Below are 20,340 nucleotides of genomic sequence, written 5' to 3'. Positions count from 1 at the left end.
GAGCTCCTCACTACTCTTTTGAATTGTGTCTATCACCCAGGTAACCCAACTACCCCCAAGAGGGCTCGATGGCTGCTGCCAAGTCTCTCTCATGGCCTGTTGCACCTCCACCTCTTGAGGTAAAGCATGTGGGACACGGAGCCGCTTCTGGGGGCAAATGGTAGTGCATGCTGTAACATGTGGGACTTGCTGTGCGGAAATATATGAACATAATGAACTCAAGCATGGAAGACACGAGATCTTCCTAATTATTGTACACTGGCTTAAATGCCCTAACTACTATCTGTACATGAGTGCCAAATCGGCAAACAAAATGAGCTGAAATAACTCCCCTAACTGCAACTGTGGGAGATAGAGCTATGCTGCTGAAACAGAAATCCCAAACCTCTTGCTTGCTATTGTCTAAACCCTGGTTGCAATGCTGCGCAAACACCCTTCCTTGGATCGCAAACTACATGGCTGGTTACTGCTTCTGTATGGCGAGCTGCTGGAGAGGAAACTGCTGCTGCATAAGGCTGGAGATGCCACTCAGGAGTGGTGGAGCTGAATGAGGAAATGGAGGGCAAGGCCCCCCTTGTATAGGGGGCTGTAGGGCCCGACTTGATCAGCCAAAACAGGCTGACCAGCCAGTGAGCTGGTTGGCTGGCTGATAGGGCTGGATTTAACAGCCCTATCGACCGACTTGGGAGGGGCCAATGCTGCCTATAAAAGGCTGCTGCAACTTGCTGACAAGGCAGCCAGTTGTCACCCGGGCTTGACCCTGGTGCATGTGACACTCCCCTCTTCTAAACTTGTTGCTAGGAGGACACCTCACAATGCTTTGCCCTGGCGACCCAGACTGCTCCGCCGTGGCCTGCAACTTTGGGAGATAGGAATGCACCCACGTAGCTCATGCGTTGCTCGTCCTTGGACTAGGGCTCACAAAGGGGTCATGGCATACGACAAAATCTCTTAAGTCCGACTGTGTGTCAGAGTGCTCTCTAGTGCAGGTGTGCATGTGACACGTGCAGCAAAGTCGTACCATTGGTGTGAGTAGAAAAGTCTCGCCCATGGCACTTGAGCATAGGCAAAGCCCTCCTTATCCCTTAAGCAAAACGAGGGAGCACAAAAGGAGGGTCTGTCTTTTGGCTGCCTCAACACATGTGGAAGGACTATCCAAAGAATTGCTGCATGACCAGAGATGGTTGATGCTGACATGGAATGCAGTTCTAGGGCTGATGAGCTATGGATTTAGTTGGTTTGGTTGGGGGTGGGGGGATTTGGAGGCAAGTAGGGTATTGATGTTGGTAAGTTATATCTACCAGCTATATGAACACAGGTCAAAGCGTTTCCTACCTTTGCATAGTTAAGACTTCCAATCTTTCTAAACATGCACACCACCCGTAAATTGATGTGCTTATCTCTTAGTCTCCCTAGCTCTACCTTCTCTCTTCATAGCATCTCCACCACTTTAAGGCCTCTCCATTGCTCAAGGCTATGATCTCGTGCTTGATTTTCATCCATGTTGAGCCTCTCATGCTCATCAGCGCTCAAGTTCTTAATTTTATGTGATGAGTTATGGGTCATATCAATGCGATATATCAGGTCACAATTGTGTTCAAACTTGCTTGAAATGAAGTGACTGATAAGACAATCAATGACCACAATAATAAAATCATAGCCTCCTTGTGTCTTTGGCAGATTTACAATACAATCCATGGAAATGCTCTAAGTTAAGTACCTTGAACCACCCCCAAGCTTGAGGTCTAGACCACGACCAGGAAGTAACTTTTTACAAACCTCTCGAAAGTTACTTATGACTTCAGGATTCTATGATTGAGCATGCATTTGATATTGTGGATGTACTGCAAACGCAGCTCCATGTAAAGGGTTGTGCATTCGCTTCCATCTCTTATCGGCCAAATATACCATTTGTTGCTTCTCCCTAGGAGCAAAGCGCACAAATTCTTTAACTTGTCGTATTGCTTCTGACATCTTTCAATACACTTTACCCATAACAAAGGCATCAGCATCAACCATCCTCAATACTGTTACAAATGGTTCTACACCTTCTATTATTCTTTCAACATTTTTCCAGAATAGAGATGATTGTACAAGATGTACACATTTAGAGCCTGGTATTGGAAAGCTAGTCCGATTGTGGGTCAGGTCATGCATTTCATATGACATGCCCCGTTCACTAACCTACTACTCCTTAGGCCAATACATCCTATGGACTTTGGGAACTCCTCCTCCCAAGACAACCATGAACTAAGCCCCTAGCTTGTATTTATAAGCCTCTCCTCCTTTGAAAAATAAAAACAAAAACATAAGTGACGCCTCTTGCATCTTTAAATTTAAGAGTCTTTAGAGTCTCGTATCTTACGTGCCCCTTATGGCACACCTCTTAGGCTTCTTACCACTATGTGCTAAAGATAGAGGAGCCAGAGGGAGTAGACTTCAAAACAGAGTCGTCAATTAGTACTGCACAAGTCACAGATTTGTTTATGAAATGGATTGCCTGAATCCATAGTTAAAGATAGGGTGCGTTGCCCTAATATATCTTAAGTGGTGCGCTGCCGTGTGTGTGTGTGTGTGTGTGCGCGTGTGCGTGTGTGTGTGTACTGTGTGTGTGTGAGAGAGAGAGAGAGAGAGAGAGAGAGAGAGGCTTCGCGATGGGAGAGAGAGAGAGAGAGAGAGAGAGAGAGAGAGAGAGAGAGGCTTCGCGATGGCCTCCTTTCCTGTTTCGTCTTCCTCTGATGGCCTCCTTTCCTGCGCTGTTTCGATTCCCTGCACTTCAGTCTCTCCGCTTCTTCCTTGTTCCATTTCGTCTCCCAGTTCCGCCTCTCAGCTCCTTCCTTGTCCCAGGAGTTTCACTTCATCTCTTCATACGTCAGTTCCGCCTCTCATTTCCTTACCTGTCCCGTTTCCCAGCTCCTCAGCGCCTCTCAGCTCCTCATCGCCTCTCAGCTCCTCAGCTCCTCCTCTCCCGCTTTGTTGGTCACAGCCTCTCCTCTTGCTTCGTTGGTCACAGCTTCTCCTAGTTTTGCTTTTCATTCTGCTGTTTCGCATTTGTCTGGCTGTTCCTGCAAAAGCAAGCGCCTTGCTCATTTTTTAGTTTCTGCTCAGCCTGATGAGACACAGAAATTGGCTTCTGGAAGCTTTCCGTCTTCGTCATCCGTGCAATTAGATGTGCTTGCTCGTCTATGTGAAGATTCTGTCGCTCAACCTCAGGATTTGACTTCGTTGTATCGGTCTGTGCCTTCGGATTCACTCCTTCAAAGTATCTCTCAGGCGCAAAAGCATGGTATTTGCCTTTATTTCATGGGGCGAGTTATGACCGTCTCCATGCTTCGAGCTTGGTCGACAGCGGCTGTGGGAATGGATAAAATCGACTCCTGTATCTTCCTTGGCAAGGGTTTTTATTTTGCTCGTTGTGTTAATACAGATACAGTCTATGATTTGGTCAGCAAGGTAGGGGTCCATGGTGCTGGGATCTTTGCTTATATTATGCCATGGGACCCTCTTTTTGACCCTGATAAAAATCTCCTTCGCTTTTGTCCTGTCTGGGTCACTTTGAAGGCCTTGCCGGTACCTCTTCTCCCGCTTATTTCATCTCTTGCAGCTCTTCTCAGGAGAGTTCTTTATCTTCCCAAGTTGGTTTTTTTGGTGGAGAGCAGAGATATCCGAATTTGCATTTTATGGGATATGGAGCAGCCGGTTCCTTCATGCTTGGATATAGATTATGGTCTTGCGCATCCACTTCGCATTCCTTTATCTTTTTCTTCCTTCCCAAATGCGTGCTACAGGTGTAGACAAATTGGTCATTTTGCTCGGAGCTGCCCTTTGCAATTAGGTCAATCTGCTAATGTGAACAGCTCTTTCTCTGTTCCTCATGCTTCTATGCCTCTTCAGTTAGACAAGATGCAACAGTTGAAGACCACAAGAAAAGAATGGAGACGGGTACACCCTCCTGGAAAAGATATCATCTCACCCTCTCCTTCGGTTTCTTTGCTAAATCCTTTCCAGGCCCTGTCAATGCTCCTATGCCTGAAACTTCTCAATCTTCTGGTGTCACTGCTTCTGATTCTCAAGAGCCTTCTTCAACTCAGCAGCCCTCTTTGGTTGGAATTGACATTCACCGGGCATCTCCGGATATTGAGACAGAGTCTATTGAGCTACAAGTGGATCTTTCTCCTTTGGATACAGTTCATAATAGTGAACTGGCATTAAATGTAGACAAGGATACTTAGACTGGGGTTGATACTATGGATGTTTCTACTGGACTGAATACAGATGCTGAGCCGGATCTTGTACCTGCCTCTCCTTTTTCCTTAGACACTTTCCATCCCTGGTTGAAGCAGGTTTTTGATCCTGTGATTCAAAAATTTCGAGTGCCCGCTTATCTTAAGAAGAATCACAAGGGTAAAAAGCACCTTCACTTTATTGATGGTGGTGTGGTTCCTCTACAACAGTTTTTACATGCAAACAATCTCATCGTGGAGGATATCCTTTTGGATACTCCCCCTGGTGACTTGTGATCTTTTTTCCATTTTCTAGTTTTCAGTTAGCCTCCTGGCTTTTTCCGGGGCCTACTTGTAATCTTTTAACTTTTGTACTTTATGGTGCATTTTCACCTCTTCTGAGGTTTCCCACAGAGAAATATAAGATTTCACAAAAAAAGTGTGTACGTGTGAAAGGAGCATGGGCAGGAAACAAAGTGTGTGTGTTTAATGTAACAGATTGAAGGACGGGATTACACACACACACACACACATACACACACACACACACACACACATTTTTATAGTGAAAAACTTTGAATGCTTTGTATTACAAGACAGCTATCCTAGAACTGGTAAGTTCAAAGATTACATCAAGAGACAAATATACATCATGATCTATGCATTGTGTTTGCAGACAATCAAAAAGTGATTGTTGCAAAGAACCACGGAAGAAAACAAAAGGAGGGAAACACACACACACACACACACACACATAGAGAGAGAGAGAGAGAGAGAGAGAAAGAAAGAAAGAAAGATGTATTAACGTCTTCAAGAGGCCTCGCGGGCGTATGAGACAAAGTGTAAAGCCAAAAGTTAACTCATACAAGCCACTGAGGGCTGAAGCAAAGGCTTCACTAAGACCCTTGCTGAAAGCGAAAGTGCTAAACTAGTGAACAAAATACTAGAGTAGCAAAATAACAGAAGAGTGTCAGGTGCTTAGGCCTAGCACTCCTAGTACATGCTCAGGTTCCACATATCCAGGTAACCTGGTGGCTCTTTGATGAGATGTGAGGAGCTCTTGCATCTGAGTCTGCCAAGCTATCGCGCGACATGGGGGAGGGCGTGGTCTTCTGGATCTCTGGATCCGGTGGCCTACGTCAAGGGTGATGCCTTGTCTCTGGCGGTCGCCTCTGAGAAGGGCTGAGATAGACCGAACCTTGATTGTGCGTGCTCTGGTCTCTCTCTGTGTCGCACGTGGAGTGTGTCCCTCGTCTGGTAGCATCGTGGTGGACACTCCTATTGCTAATCCATGATGCTCTCATCTCATCAAGCTCCTTTCCCTCAGCCACATTGGCAGCTGACTCAGATGCATAGAAGTCTATAACAAAAGTCTGTGATTTGTCGATCTCAGTGACCTGTGGCATCAGCCCATGCTGCTCTCTGGTCTGTCGCATCAATGTGTCTCTCCGTCGATGCATCCCAATCAAGTAGAGCCCAACACAGACCTGCAGTACTATGGTGGTGGTATTCCAGGTAGGTGGGAAGCCATGGCATACGGCATGGTTGAATAGCCGTGCTAAGAGCGGGGTCAGGATCTCTTGCCCATGTGCAAAATGCTTAGTGCGTAGCCCCTCATGATCTGGTGATCGCCGGTTATGGACCGGGGACATCATATAGAGAGCAAGCATATGGGTGCCAGATTGCGGGATCTGTGATGGGAATGGGTGACTTCCCTTCTGACAAGAGCCCCCATCCCGTAGTAGGATCTCCTCCGCGAAAGGAGCTGATCACCTCATCCATCCTGTGCATGAGGAAAGCTCGCTTCTTACGTGGTGTCACTCGGCATGAGATCCGTTCTACCTCCGATGAAGTCAAATGTCCCAGTGCTCGCTCATGTGTAAGATGGGCTCTCATCTCTCTGCACTCATCGTCGAACTAGGGGTTTTGGGGCATCTTCCCATCTGGAACACGTGCAGATCGTGTCATGGGAAAGGATCTGGTGGCAACATCTTGTATCACCGATATAAGGGTGTCTGATGCATGTACGAGGTCCATCCCATCTCCAAGTAGTACTGGAAGCTCTTAAGCCAGGTGGCTCACGTACACCGGGTCAAGAGCACGGTCAAAATGGATCTCAACGCGAGTGGGTGGCGGGGGGGCCCTCCTCAAGGCTGGCATGGTGACCGATATACTGAAGGTAAGATATGAGTGGTCGGCTCCGAGTGGAGGCGGCGGCACAGTAAAATCATGTATCCGTGGGGCAAAGGCTAGTGGACTGAGCAGGTAGTCTACCGTACTCCTCCTCCATGTGGGAAATAGGTGAGCCCGCCAGATTATGGACCGCTATATATGATCAAGTCACAGCTCGAGTAGATGTCTCCCATATGCTGTCACTGGTGCATCTACATCTGCCGACTGCCTCATCACAATCCCCAGCTCTGCCCAGAATCCTCATTGAAATCTAAGAGGCCCACCTGTCTGTTCCCAATACGTGCATTGAAGTCCACCAAGGAGGAGAGTGTCCCCATGTCTAGAGAACTCTGTGATGTCATCATGAATAGTCTCGTATGGGCTGTGCCCATCAGTGGTGACCTCTCGCGCATAAGATGATGTGTTCGGGGGAAAGTAACACACTGCAATGAAGGTCGGCTGTGTGTCTGGTAACTGAACACGAATCCACATGTGCCGTGCATGTTCCTCCCTTTGTATCATAGAGAGGAGTGGCCTCAGATGTGATCTGAAGAGAACAGCCACATCTCTGGATCTCGTACCCCACAATCCCTCCTCAGCTCCCTCCTATGGGCAGACTCCCATATGTATCCTGTCACTGTGGGTAGCCCTCTCTCTGGGCTCTCATGTGTCTCGGTGTAGAAGATCACATCTCTGTTATTATATGCCTCCAAGAACCCCTCTGGGTCGGACCAGAGGGTGCCATTACAATTCCACACTGCCATCCTCAATTTGTTTTGTATACTTGCCCCACTGTTCAGACACCGTCATGTGCTGTCCCCTTCTCTTGCATCTCGTACTTCTTTTTCTGCCCTCTCTCGAATGATCACCTTGCCATCTTTGTAAACTGCCCATTTCCCCTCGTCTTGCAGCCATCACCTGCACCATTCCTTCCCTTCTATGCTCCTACTGTAAAGGAAAAAAGAAAGGGGGGCCCCGTCAGGGGGTCAGGGGGGGGAGATAATAAAGATCACAAGTCTAAAAAATTTGAAGGGGGGGGGGGATTGACATTCAAGTTTTATCACAGTACAAGGTTTTAGAAGCGCAAATTGATCTCATGTTTACAGCATCTTATAATTAGATGTACGATTGGCATCTAATATTTACCTATGTTCTTTGTCACTGCCTCTGATTAAGCTATATGTAGATGCCCTCAGCCCACCCAGAGATTGAGATGTTGCAGTTAATGGTTCGTTTTGAGTGAAGAAAGGCAAAGCAAGCCAATGTACATAGATGTTGGATTACTTTGTTTTAGACTATTTTTCCAAATGGAATTTAATACACCCCTTCTTCACAAGGTAATATGCTCAATGTATATGTTCTTGGCAGTGAAAAATGTCCTGTTTCTATCAAAGATACCGTTCAACCTTCATGTCATGCGGATGCCATAAAAGCCATCGGATTTGATAGAGAGGGCAAACTATTTGTGTCTGCTGGTGATGATAAGCTTGTGAAGCTGTGGGATGTATCCTCGTGGCTGTGCATCAAGACAGTGTAAGAATCGATTTCTCAGTTAAAATGCTATACAGTAGCATGTGCAGGTTCTGTGAAATATTACAGCAGGTTGAACTGTTGCAAATTTTTGTGCATCTAATATATCTGCATTTAATAATACCATCGCAGGTGTGCCAACAAGAAAGTGAGTGCCATAACATTCAGCCATGACGGCCAGTGGTTACTGTATGCTGATAAGTTCGGTGTTATTTATGCTGTTTCAACAAGACCCAATGAGGACCATATGAGCAACATTCTGGACCAGCCTGTGCAGCTCCTTGCACACTGCTGCAGTATTATCACCTGCTTGGTCTCTTTCTTTCTGTTTACCTTGCTTTAAAGTGAGCAATACATCGAGCTAATGTAACTTGAGAGATGTTTTGTAGGGTTCTTCTTTTTGTTAATTAAATAGTGTGGGCACAATGGTTAAGTAGTTTTTAAAACTATTAAAAGATGACATTTCTTGAAAGGCTTCTTTTATCACAGCAGCCCATGCCAAGCGCATGTGAAATTTTTTAGATCTCATGCAGATACCTGGAAAGGATGACATTATGGGTTCTACTTTTCCTATGATACATTGTTTTTTTCTTTCTATCTTCAATGTTTTTCTCGCTTCAACCTGCCTAGACGTGCTAAAAAGAAACAGAGAGACTACGTAGTCTCTTCTTCACCATGTTTTCCCATGTGGTATCAGAGCACAGCTCTTAGCTTTCCGCTGCTGTACAAATTGCACAAACCTTGAGCTCGGGGAGCCTTTCGACTTCAATCTGGCTCTTAATTCATCTGTTTCAGAACAGCCTGTTGCCATCTGTGTATCCTTCATTCACATCAGCACAGACAGCTGCCAGTAGCAGTTGTGGAAAGGAGGAGGAAGCAAAGCTATACATTGAAAGGAAAAAGGGAAGCAATCACCCTCTTTCTCCATCTCTTTCTCTTTTCTATTGCTCTTTCTCAATCTTTTTCTTAAGCAGAAGAAGTACAACAGCCCACCCGCATTTTACATGGCTCTGTAGACCTGCATTTCTATTCATGACTGTTTATACTGGGCTCTTTATACAACATCCCACCTGCATTTTTATATCTCTGTGGAGACCTGTGTTTCTATTCATGACTGTTTAGCTACTGTACTTCTATCTGGCTCTTAATTCATCTGTTTCAGAACAGCCTGTTGCCATCTGTGTATCCTTCATTCACATCAGCACAAACAGCTGCCAGTAGCAGTTGTGGAAAGGAGGAGGAAGCAAGCTATAATGTCATCCTGCTTCAACATGTATCCACTTGCTTGGTACTATTTCTTTTTGTTTTTCAATAGTATGCTTATTAAGAAATGAAATGTTTTCCTACTGTTCAGTTACGGACAATGGGAACTAGGTCTAGCATTTGAGGGTGGGCCCCCTTGCTTGGGGTTATGGGCATTAGTGACCTACAAGAGTGATGGCCTCTCTTTGAGAGGGACATCTAGAAACCACACCCCACCTGAGTACCCAAACATGGGACCAATCAAATGCACAGATTGCATACTGACCTAGGAACCATTCAAGAGAATGTTCCCTGAGCTTTGGGTGTGGGCCTGGCAGCATGCCAAGAGTAATGGAGATACAAGATAAGATGACAAACAAATGAGCTCAGTATGGCTCAATTATGACCTTAGAGTACGTCAATAGATAGTCCAAGCTGTCAGGAACCCGTGGGTGCGATCAGAATTGAATTCTGACAACTTTGAAATTTTAGGGTTTTTGGGAGTGACACGTGGCAAACTGCCACATGGAATCTGAGCTGGGAGGTCAGTCCACCTGTCCCACACATGTGGCAGCATGCATGGCAAGTGGCAGGGCATGCAGGCCAAGTGTCTGGCCCCAAATCTGGTAGATTTGGGGCAGGTTGTGGGCTATCCTCTTTGGGACTGCAGCCCACCAAAAATGTGGGACACCACTCTAAGCCGGGGGGGGGGGTGCTGAGCCTATAAAAGAAGGCCTCTCCCCTTCATTCCTTACATGAAAAATTCGTCACTTTTCTTCTCCCTCCTTTTGGATGATGCAGCAGAACCTCTCTAGCTCCTTGGGTGCAGCCAGCTTCTCCCCAGGCCATTCTCTCACCTCAGCAGCACTTTCTCTCTCTACAACAGCACATTCTGTCTCTACTGTTCCAGCCCTCCTCTCCAGAAATCTGCCCCCTCTCAGCTCTTCTGGAACAGCAGCAGCATCCTCTCTCCTTCTCCTAGCCTGGAGCAGCCACAGCCCCTTTCTCTCTCCTGCTACAGTCTTTCTCTCTCTACTGCAGAATTTCTCTCTATTGTTCCAGCCCCTTCCCCTTGCAGAAATCTGCCTTTCTCTGCACCTTTGGAACAACAGCAGCTCCTCTCTTACATCCCCTCCCTTAGGATCAGCATTGGCACTCTCTCTCTATAGCTATCACTCCATAAAGGCTTTCTCTCTCTAGCCTACAGGCTGTTTTTTCTAAGCTGTTTTCATTCCAGCCCCATTTCCACACTCTCCTCACCCAAGGTAGCTTCTCATTGTCTCCACAACAGAAGCAAAAGTATACTCTGAAGGGCGGTGTTTCAAGTGTGGCGAGCGAGGCCACAACTTCTACGAATGCCCTCGAGCTGCCAAAAACAGCAGCAACAAAGAAGCAGCCCCCAAAAAGCCAGTTTTGGTAGTTAACAAGGTGGAAGCACCTCCAGAAAAGGGAGCTGTAAACGACACCCATAGTTTGTTGAAAACCCATATGGGGTCAGGTAAAGGATCAATTCGCTTTGTTTTTGTTCGATAGTGGAGCTACTCACAACTTTATTTCTCATGAGATGGCACAGAACTTGGGAATAGCCCCAGAGGATAAAGGCGAAGCCTTGGAGGCAACTGCAGCCTTCAAGAACCAAGAAGAGAAGGTGTATCCCATTAGCGGCAAGCTTCGGGTACACATCCAGGGGTACTTGGATCATCTACCCTTCATGGTGGCACCACTTCAAGGATCAGATGTAATTCTCGGCATGCCCTGGCATAAGCAAGTCAACCCCCGAATCGATTATGTGAAGAATATTTTAACCCTCCAACATAAGGGTAGAGATGTGAGCATTACATCGGGAGTTTCACGAAACACCATTCCTATGGTAAGTCATGCACGATCTTCCAATTTGCTTAAGAAAGGAGTATGCTCTTTTCTAGTGTTTGTACGCGATAAGCAACCAAGTGAAGAAAATTCAGATCCTCTCACAAAAGAAAGATTAGATTTCTTTCAGGAATTCTCTAGTTGCTTCTCTCAGGAACTTCCTAGTCACCTCCCTCTTGAGAGACCAGAGGATCACAAAATTGACATAGTTCCAGGGTCTTCACCTCCAAATAGACCCCCATATAGAGTTAGTCAATCTCAACAAGATGAAATCTTCAAGCAAGTCCAAGAACTCTTGGACAAGGGATTGATCTAACCCAGTAGTTCTTCTTTTTGCTCTCCTGTCTTAGTAGTCCAAAAGAAGGATAAAACCTTCAGGATGATGTGCATAGACTATAGATACTTAAACAAACAGATAGTTAAGAATCGTTTCCCGATTCCTCGTATAGACGATATCTTTGATCGTTTAGGAGGATTTGAAATTTTCAGCCGCATAGATCTTAAGAGTGGCTACCATCAGGTACGAGTTGTACCTGAGGACATTCATAAAACAGCCTTCCGAACCACATTTGGGCTGTATGAATATATGGTAATGCCATTTGGCCTTACCAATGCCCCAGCCACGTTCAATCGGCTGATGGAACGGTTGTTCAGGAACTATAGATAGTTCACTGCCGTCTTCTTTGATGACATCCTCAAGCAAGAATGAGGAAGAGCATAAGGATCATCTAAAGATTGTATTTCAAATATTAGCTGAGAATGCTCTTCACATCAATGAGAAGAAAAGTGAGTTCTTTCTTTCAGAGATTCACTATCTTGGTCACATTATCTCACGAGAAGGTGTCTGTATAGACCCAGCCAAGATACAGACAATTGTAGAGTGGCCTGACTTAAAGAATGTCCATGAGGTAAGGTCTTTTCTAGGCCTATGCTCATATTACCGAAGGTTTATTTGGCATTTTGCTGAACTTGCAGCTCTCTACATGATCTCACTAAGAAAAATCTGAAGTTCAGATTGGATCCTGAGAATCCATCTAGGAAGCTGTAAGCTTCCTTCCCGCCTACTCTTTCTAGAACATGTTATGTGAAAGGCAATGGATAGTGGTTGCGCCTTGTAGCGGCATTAACCTTTTCCAAGTCTACACAAACTCGAATCTTTCCGTTCTTCAAGACTGTCACAATGGGTGACACCCAATCTGTATGCTCTATCTCATAAATGAATCCCAAAGAGTTTAAAAACCAAAGTAGGCAAAAAGTGCATCTACTTCAAGCTATCCTTTCGATATTATGGTCCTTTTTAGGTGTTGCAGGTAATAAATGATGTCTCAGTCCGATTGAGACTTCCAGAGCATTGGAAGATCCACGATGTCTTCCATGTAAGCTTGGTGAAACCCTTTATTGGGGAACCACCTCAAGAGCCCACACTGGACGATGCACCTGAAGTAGAGGAGACTGAGATCTTGTTGATCCCAGAGCAAATTATTATGCATAACTTCACTACGGGACGTCGAGGCACGACTCGCAAGATGTACCTGTGAAGTTCAGAGGGCTCCCATCCACCGATGCCCAATGGGTGGACAGAGCTACATTTCAGGAGTGTCCTGAAATCCTGGATGCTTAGCATTTCAGTTGAGGACAACCGAATGAAAGACGGAGGGAATGCTATCCTGCTTCAACATGTATCCACTTGCTTGGTACTATTTCTTTTTGTTTTTCAATAGTATGCTTATTAAGAAATGAAATGTTTTCCTATTGTTCAGTTACGGACAATGGGGACTAGGTCTAGCATTTGAGGGTGGACCCCCTTGCTTGGGGTTATGGGCATTAGTGACCCACAAGAGTGATGGCCTCTCTTTGAGAGGGACATCTGGAAACCACACCCCACTTGAGTACCCAAACATGGGACCAATCAAATGCACAGATTGCATACTGACCTAGGAACCATCCAAGAGAATGTTCCCTAAGCTTTGGGTGTGGGCCTGGCAACATGCCAAGAGTAATGGAGATACAAGATAAGACGATAAACAAATGAGCTCAGTATGGCTCAATTATGACCTTAGAGTACGTCAATAGATAGTCCAAGCTGTTAGGAACCCGTGGGTGCGATCAGAATTGAATTCTGACAACTTTGAAATTTTAGGGTTTTTAGGAGTGACGTGGCAGCTGACACGTGGCAGACTGCCACATGGAATCTGAGCTGGCAGGGCAGTCCACCTGTCTCACACATGTGGCAACATGCATGGCAAGTGGCAGGGCATGCAGGCCAAGTGTCCGGCTCCAAATCTGGTAGATTTGGGGCTGTCCTCTTTGGGACTGCAGCCATCGCCATAAACTGTTGGAGGGGAGGGGTTCCTATCCTTCCAGAGGTGTTACCGGAGGCCAAAGGCCACTGGTGTGAGAAGCATGAGTTTTGCAATGCTCTAATGCAATGGATCGTGCAGAGCGCACAGTGCAGTAGTGTGCGAGTGTCGTATGCTATACTGCAGTGAACGACGACGTACGAGTGCACTATGCTAAATGACAATCACCGGTGAACTCCACAACATAAGCAAAATAAGAAAATCCTACACTGGTGAACAATCCCCATATCGGGAAGAGACAAGAGAGATGAGGAAGTGACCGAGTTGGCCAATGTACATATCACTGGACGTGTCCCCAGGTCACAAGTCGCACAAGTCGCAAATCACAAGAATACACAAGTCTATCCCCATAGTAGACAAAGGGTACACACAAGTCTCTATACATTCTCTCCTTGGCGAGCTCGTAGCTCTAGCCTCTATCTCTCCTCACTCTCCTCTCTTTTTCTCTAGTGCCGAATGCCGAATGCCCTTTCTCTCTCTCCCTTCTCCTTCATCCTCATCCCCCGCCTTGGAGGGTCCCTTCTTCGCTGAGAATCTCCCCTCTTTCTTCCCATTGGTCATCCTCTTATTTCCTTAGCTGTTGAGGATAGCCGTTGCGCCGCTGGCTCTCTTGATGGCTACGGCGACTTCCTGACTCCATGACTCGCCAGCCTGATGGTGTAAATTCTCCATGTGCAGATGAGCTGGATCACCGCACCACTGCACCACTGTATCACTGAACCACTGTGTAAATATAAATACTCCTGACTGCTCCATGTGCTAAGCTCACTCTCCATGTGCGCAGCTCTTCATGAGATGACTTTGGACACGATACTCCTAGTTGACCTGTGGTTGACATGTGTCGACCTGTGGTTGACAGCCTCGGATAGTACTCCTGGATGAACCCGTGTGATCGTGTGGCTAACTTGTGTTGACACATGGTCAACATGTGGTCAACAGATGTCGTCATGTGGTCAACGCCTGTCGACAGGTGGTCGTGTGATAAGGTAACAGTTTCCCCCGCCACGATCATTCACCGTCCCGGTGAATAGAAATGGAGGACGAATCCGTCAAAGAAAAATAAAAATGAACTTACAAACCATTGATATGGTGATGGAGTAGGAAAAGGAAATGGTATAGACCATGTGGTTGGCCGTGGAAGTAATCCAAGATTTGTATTAAGTGGAAACGTGAAAAATAAACTGCTGCATGATAAGGGACAGCATGGAAAATTGCAAAAAACTGAGTACATCTTGAGATAAAACACTGATATTTATAGTGAGGGCCAAACAGCTTGGCAAAATCTAACAGTGCAAAAAAAAAAAAAACCCAAACACCAACACCCATGTATCAACCCTTGTATGAGATTACTGAGGGTGGTAATCAGCAGCCTGTTCCTCTGCCTTCTCCTCTTCCGCCTTCGTATTTGGCTCTGTGGCCTTTTGCGCATCCCTTTGCTCTGGCTCAGTCATATGTATTTGGGGATGGGGTGCTTCCTCCTCACACTCAAGCGTGTCCATCACATTTCTCAGATTTTCATACTTGTCTTTATATCGGTGGTATCGCCGGTAGTAATGATCCTTTTGCTCTTGCAAGGTGGACTGGGAAGTCTGGAGGGTGGCCAACTGCATCCGAAGATCTGTGAATTCTTCCTCCATGGATGAACGCTTCTTTTCCAATTCAGCCACTCTGGATTCTGATTTTTCTTTGGCAATCTCGGAGGAAGACAAAGACTCTTTTAACTGTGTAATCTCCTGGTGAAATCTGGTCACCTCTGTGACATGCTGGCTGTGCAAAGTTGCCAGAGCTGCGGCATGTTGGCTGCGTAGAGTTGTCCTTTCTGCTTCCCATTCCTGCCTGTGATTATGGAGGCGATCCTCAAGGGCAGCCTGCTGAATATTCCAAGCGATGTCACGCTCATGTATTGCTGAGTCCTTCTCTTTTTGCCACCTTTCCTCCTGTTGTCGAAGTGTCAGGCTAGTGGCGCGCTGCTGGGCTGCCTGTGCTCTCTCGAATTCTAACTTCAAATGTTGCTGTTGAGAGAGGAGCTTATGAGCATAACGTGTGGAATTGAAGACCGCTGTCCCAAGCTGCGTGAAGGTGTCATCCATGATATGCTGAGCAAGATGCAGGGACCTTTTCATCCACGCATACCTGTCGCTGTAATTCATCCTGTCTGCCAAATTAATGACGTCTCCCAATTCCTCAAACATGTCAGGGAGAGCTCCCTCTTCCTCGGTTGACAGGTTTCCTGTAGGTGCCAATTTGTCCAAGTGCACAAAACATGTCGGGGCCCTGGAGATCTTTTTGTTCTGTGCGAGGCAGTCCTGCAAGGGAATGGTGAAGATTTGATTGAGATCCTCCTCTTCCCCACATACTGGTGAGCGTTTTTTGTGAAGGACAGATAGTAGTTGGCTGTAATCTTCATTCTGTTTTTCCACCAGGGAAATATTTGAAAGAGGTGGGCCCGATGAAGTAGCTATGTAAGCTGTGAACATATCATTCTCATGAAGGGGTGGGCAATCCACAGATTGGGGCAGAATCCCTCCCGCAAATACCTCCTCTGATGCTGAAGTGGCCGATGGAGGATCTCCTCGAGAGGGGCTCCCACTCCGGTCTCTGCTCCTGTCTCTGCCTGGGGAGGCCGAAATGTGAAGTACACCCTGGGATGACATCTCCTGAGAAAGCCCGTGGGAGTGGGAGTCGGGTCCCAGGCTAAGATTCAGGTCCAACACCTGGTCCAAAACATGGTCAGAGGTCACCTGAACTGTGGTGATGACTGCATCGGTGAAAGTGGTAGGGAGTGAAGATGAAACAGCTGCAGTCCTTCGTAACAATACACCTTTTGAGGAAGTCCCTGGTACAACAGTCTTCGTCACTGGTACAACAGGAGGTGTACCTGGTGCAATCCCTCTCATTGAAAGTCTGGAGATCCTTGGAGAAGCCTGGATAAGTGTGACTGATGGAGAGGCAAGTCCTGGCACGGGCACGACTGATGGAGATACAAGACATGTCACTGACGGGAACCCTGTGGCACCGGTAACAGAATATACTGAAGAAGCTCTGGTGCAGACTTTATGAGGTGGCGCTCGCCGAGGTGTCCTTCTGATCGAGAGAGGAGAGGAGGCAGTCCCGGGGGAAGGAACACTGGAAGTGACAGTGAACGATGTGGAAGAGGGGGTGACAGGAGGGGAGAGAGATGATGAAGGGAGGCAACCTGTGACAATGGAAGGAGGGTTGGCCTTCCACTGATGAAGTAAGAAGGTGAGGTGGGGCCCACAAGTACAGGTATATGTGCCTCGACGCTTGCGAACTGTGTTACGAAAGGCAGAGTAGAAGAGTGAGGCGAAATCATAGGGAGTGACCGAGAGAATGGAGTCTAAGGCAGAATGGATCGCCTTGGTGATGAAGAAGTGGCCTGGGGCAGAGTAGAAGTGCGTGAACAAATACCTCGCTAGAAGCGCCTCTCGGCTGTTTCCCTCGAGAACCTTCTTGCACTCATGTCCTCTGCGATGAGTTTTACAGGTAGACAAGAAGGATAGGAATGTGGGTGAGTCGGTGTGAGGTGGCAAAAAGGGAAGTGTGGGAAGACGGAGATATGTGAATACGAGACTACGAGTGAACATGTGACGGGAATTCAAGAATCCGAATGTGTCTGTTGCAAAGTCATAAGACTGAATGAACGCAGTACACATTTGGACGTCCACCTGTGGAAGTGTGACATCATCAAACTCCATGAGAGACATGCGGGCGATCTCATCAGGTGACAAGATGCTAGACAGCTTGAGTGTGGGATCGAGGAAAGGTTTGAAAACCACCCGAATGATCGAGGAGAATGAAGCTGGGGATGGAAGATCACAAGCTGTACTTTGTGGGGCCAAATCACTGCCACCGTTACTGTGACCACTGTGCCCACTGGATGCCTTGGATGGTGTTTTGATTGTACCTATGGGGGGCAGATAGTCAGAGCCTCCATGATCTGAATCAGAGGAACTCGAAAAGGAGGATAGCTCCTCATCCAATATGATAGTGATCCTGTTGGAGGGAGGTGAATCTGCAGCTGCTCGAGGTCGTTTCGAAGTGCTCTGTGGTGTAGACCCGGCACCCAGGTCATCAGTGGTGCGTTTGCCAAGTGATGCCATGGAAGATGGTCCCGATCCTGTTTTGTGGCCTGTCCGAGCCCGATGGAAGTCAACGAATAAAGTATCGCGGGGTAATCTGGGTTTGTACTTGTGGCGAGGGGCACGGGTAGGCATGAACGATGGCGTCGTATGGAGAGGAAAAGAGTGCGGAGGGGGTGTCGATGTCGAGGTCTGGAGAGGCAAGGAGGGAGGAGGAGGTGTTGATGTCGAGGTTAATAAGAGAGGAGCTCGGAATCTGCTACGAGAGAATTCCTTAGCAGAGCCACCAGTGCAGGCCCATGCTTCGATGGAGAGGAAAAGAGTGAGGAAGGGGTGTCGGTGGAGAGGGAGAGCAAAAGGACGGATGTAGACTGATAGGAAAGGAGGGGTGACGAGGGGGGAGGAGGGGGGCTGGAGCGAGGGGAGAGGGGGTGATGCAGAGGGTCTAGGGAGGAGAAGGGGGGAGAGTTGCTCAAGAGAGGGGGACGTAGGCAGATAGAGGGGGGGGGGGGGGGCTGCGCAGGAGAGAGGGGGAGGGGCAGGGTGGTGGGTAAAGGGAGAGCGAGGAGGGGGCTGTTGCGCAAGAGAGGGTGAGGCAGGTAGAGGGAGAGGGGGGAAGAGGTTGCGCAGGTGAGAGGGGGAGGGGCAGGGTGGCGGGTAGAGGAAGAAAGGGAGGGGGGGGGGGGGGGGGGGGGGGCTGTTGCGCAGGAGAGGGGGAGAGGGGCAGGGTGGTGGGTAAAGGGGGAGAGGGGGGGGGGCCTGTTGCGCAGGAGAGGGGGAGGGGGCTGTTGCGCCAGAGAGGGTGAGGCAGGTAGAGGGAGAGGGGGGAAGAGGTTGCGCAGGTGAGAGGGGGAGGGGCAGGGTGGCGGGTAGAGGAAGAAAGGGAGGGGGGGCCTGTTGCGCAGGAGAGGGGGAGAGGGGCAGGGTGGTGGGTAAAGGGGGAAAGGGGGGGGCCTGTTGCGCAGGAGAGGGGGAGAGGGGCAGGGTGGTGGGTAAAGGGGGAGAGGGGGGGGGCCTGTTGCGCAGGAGAGGGGGAGGGGGCTGTTGCGCAGGAGAGGGGGAGAGGGGCAGGGTGGCGGGTAGAGGGAGAGGGGGGGGGGGCTGTTGCGCAGGAGAGGGGGAGGGGGCGGTTGCGCAGGAGAGGGGGAGAGGGGCAGGGTGGCGGGTAGAGGGAGAGGGGGGGGGGGGGCCTGTTGCGCAGGAGGGAGAGGAGGGAGGGGTTGGAGGGAGGGGCTGCGCAGGAGAGAGGAGGAGAAGCAGGGTGGCGAGTAGTAGAGGGAGAGAAGGGGAGGAGAGGGAGCTGCGTGGAGAGGGAGAGAGCTGGTTGCCAAGGAGAGGAGAGCTGAGAGGAGAAGCTGGTTGCCAAGGAGGAGGGAGAGAGCTGGCTGCCAAGGAGAGGAGAGTTGGGAGGAGAATAGTTGGCCGCCAAACTAGCGCGCTTTCGAGTGTGGTGTGTAAAGGGTGGAGAGAACCGATGGAGGGGAGAGAGAGCCAGAAAGCAAATCCGCCAAACTTAACCTTATCCACCAAAAATAGCATATCCACTAAATTTAGCATATTCGTCAAATTTAGCTTATTGCCAAATTTAGCATATCTGCCACATTTAGCTATAGCATATTCGTCAAATTTAGCTTATTGCCAAATTTAGCATATCTGCCACATTTAGCTAAGTGCCAAAAATAGGTTGGACGTGCATCAGGATGATGGAAGATGGAAGAAAAAGAGATGAGTGTGACAAAGGTGGAAAGAGAAGATATTTGTAAGAGGGAGGTAGGGGTTTGGTCATAGGGTGGAAAGAGAAGGTGTTTGTAAGAAGGAGGTGGAGAGTTGGACATAGGGTGGAAAGAGAAGGGTTTTGTAAGAGAGAGGTAGGGGGTGGGACATAGGGTGGAAAGAGAAGGTGTTTGTAGGAGAGAGGTAGAACTTGGACAGAGGGTGGAAAGAGAAGAGTTTTGTAAGAGAGAGGTAGAATTTGGACAGAGGGTGGAAGGAGAAGGGTTTTGTAAGAGAGAGGTAGGGGGTTTGACATAGGGTGGAAAGAGAAGAGTTTTGTAAGAGAGAGGTAGAATTTGGACAGAGGGTGGAAAGAGAAGGGTTTTGTAAGAGAGAGGTAGGGGGTTTGACATAGGGTGAAAAGAGAAGGTGTTTGTAAGAGGGAGGTGGAAGTTGGACAGAGGGTGGAAAGAGAAGGTGTTTGTAAGAGGGAGGTGGAAGTTGGACAGAGGGTGGAAAGAGAAGGTGTTTGTAAGAGGGAGGTGGAGAGTTGGACATAGGGTGGAAAGAGAAGGGTTTTGTAAGAGAGAGGTAGGGGTTGGACATAGGGTGGAAAGAGAAGGGTTTTGTAAGAGAGAGGTAGGGGTTGGACATAGGGTGGAAAGAGAAGGGTTTTGTAAGAGAGAGGTAGGGGGTTGGACATAGGGTGGAAAGAGAAGGTGTTTGTAAGAGAGAGGTAGGAGTTGGACAAAGGGTGGAAAGAGAAGGTGTTTGTAAGAGAGAGGTAGGGAGTTGGACAGAGGGTGGAAAGAGAAGGTGTTTGTAAGAGGGAGGTGGAAGTTGGACAGAGCGTGGAAAGAGAAGGTGTTTGTAAGAGAGAGGTGGGAGTTGGACAGAGGGTGGAAAGAGAAGGTGTTTGTAAGAGGGAGGTAGGAGTTGGACAGAGGGTGGAAAGAGAAGGTGTTTGTAAGAGAGAGGTAGGGAGTTGGACAGAGGGTGGAAAGAGAAGGTGTTTGTAAGAGAGAGGTAGGGAGTTGGACAGAGGGTGGAAAGAGAAGGTGTTTGTAAGAGGGAGGTGGAAGTTGGACAGGGGGTGGAAAGAGAAGGTGTTTGTAAGAGGGAGGTGGAAGT

The 20,340-nt window shown here is 48.0% G+C and overlaps 1 protein-coding gene across 2 annotated transcripts in view; it reads left to right on the top strand.

Annotated features, from left to right (window-relative positions):
• Positions 1–20,340, top strand: part of TRM82 (Transducin/WD40 repeat-like superfamily protein) — a 37,442-nt gene that overhangs the window by 1,510 nt on the left and 15,592 nt on the right. For both annotated transcript variants that reach the window (XM_087391881.1, XM_087391880.1), the window contains 2 exons: positions 7,764–7,928; positions 8,058–8,238. In XM_087391881.1, coding sequence (XP_087248007.1) covers positions 7,764–7,928; positions 8,058–8,238 — 346 coding nt within the window. The remainder of the gene's footprint in view (positions 1–7,763; positions 7,929–8,057; positions 8,239–20,340) is intronic.

This window comes from Dipteris shenzhenensis, chromosome 20, assembly GCF_047967505.1.
Source record: "Dipteris shenzhenensis isolate YYH24624 ecotype China chromosome 20, Dip_SZ_1.0, whole genome shotgun sequence".
NCBI lineage: Eukaryota > Viridiplantae > Streptophyta > Polypodiopsida > Gleicheniales > Dipteridaceae > Dipteris > Dipteris shenzhenensis.
Note: the sequence above shows the minus strand (reverse complement) of the source record. Positions and strands in the feature narration are given on the sequence as shown.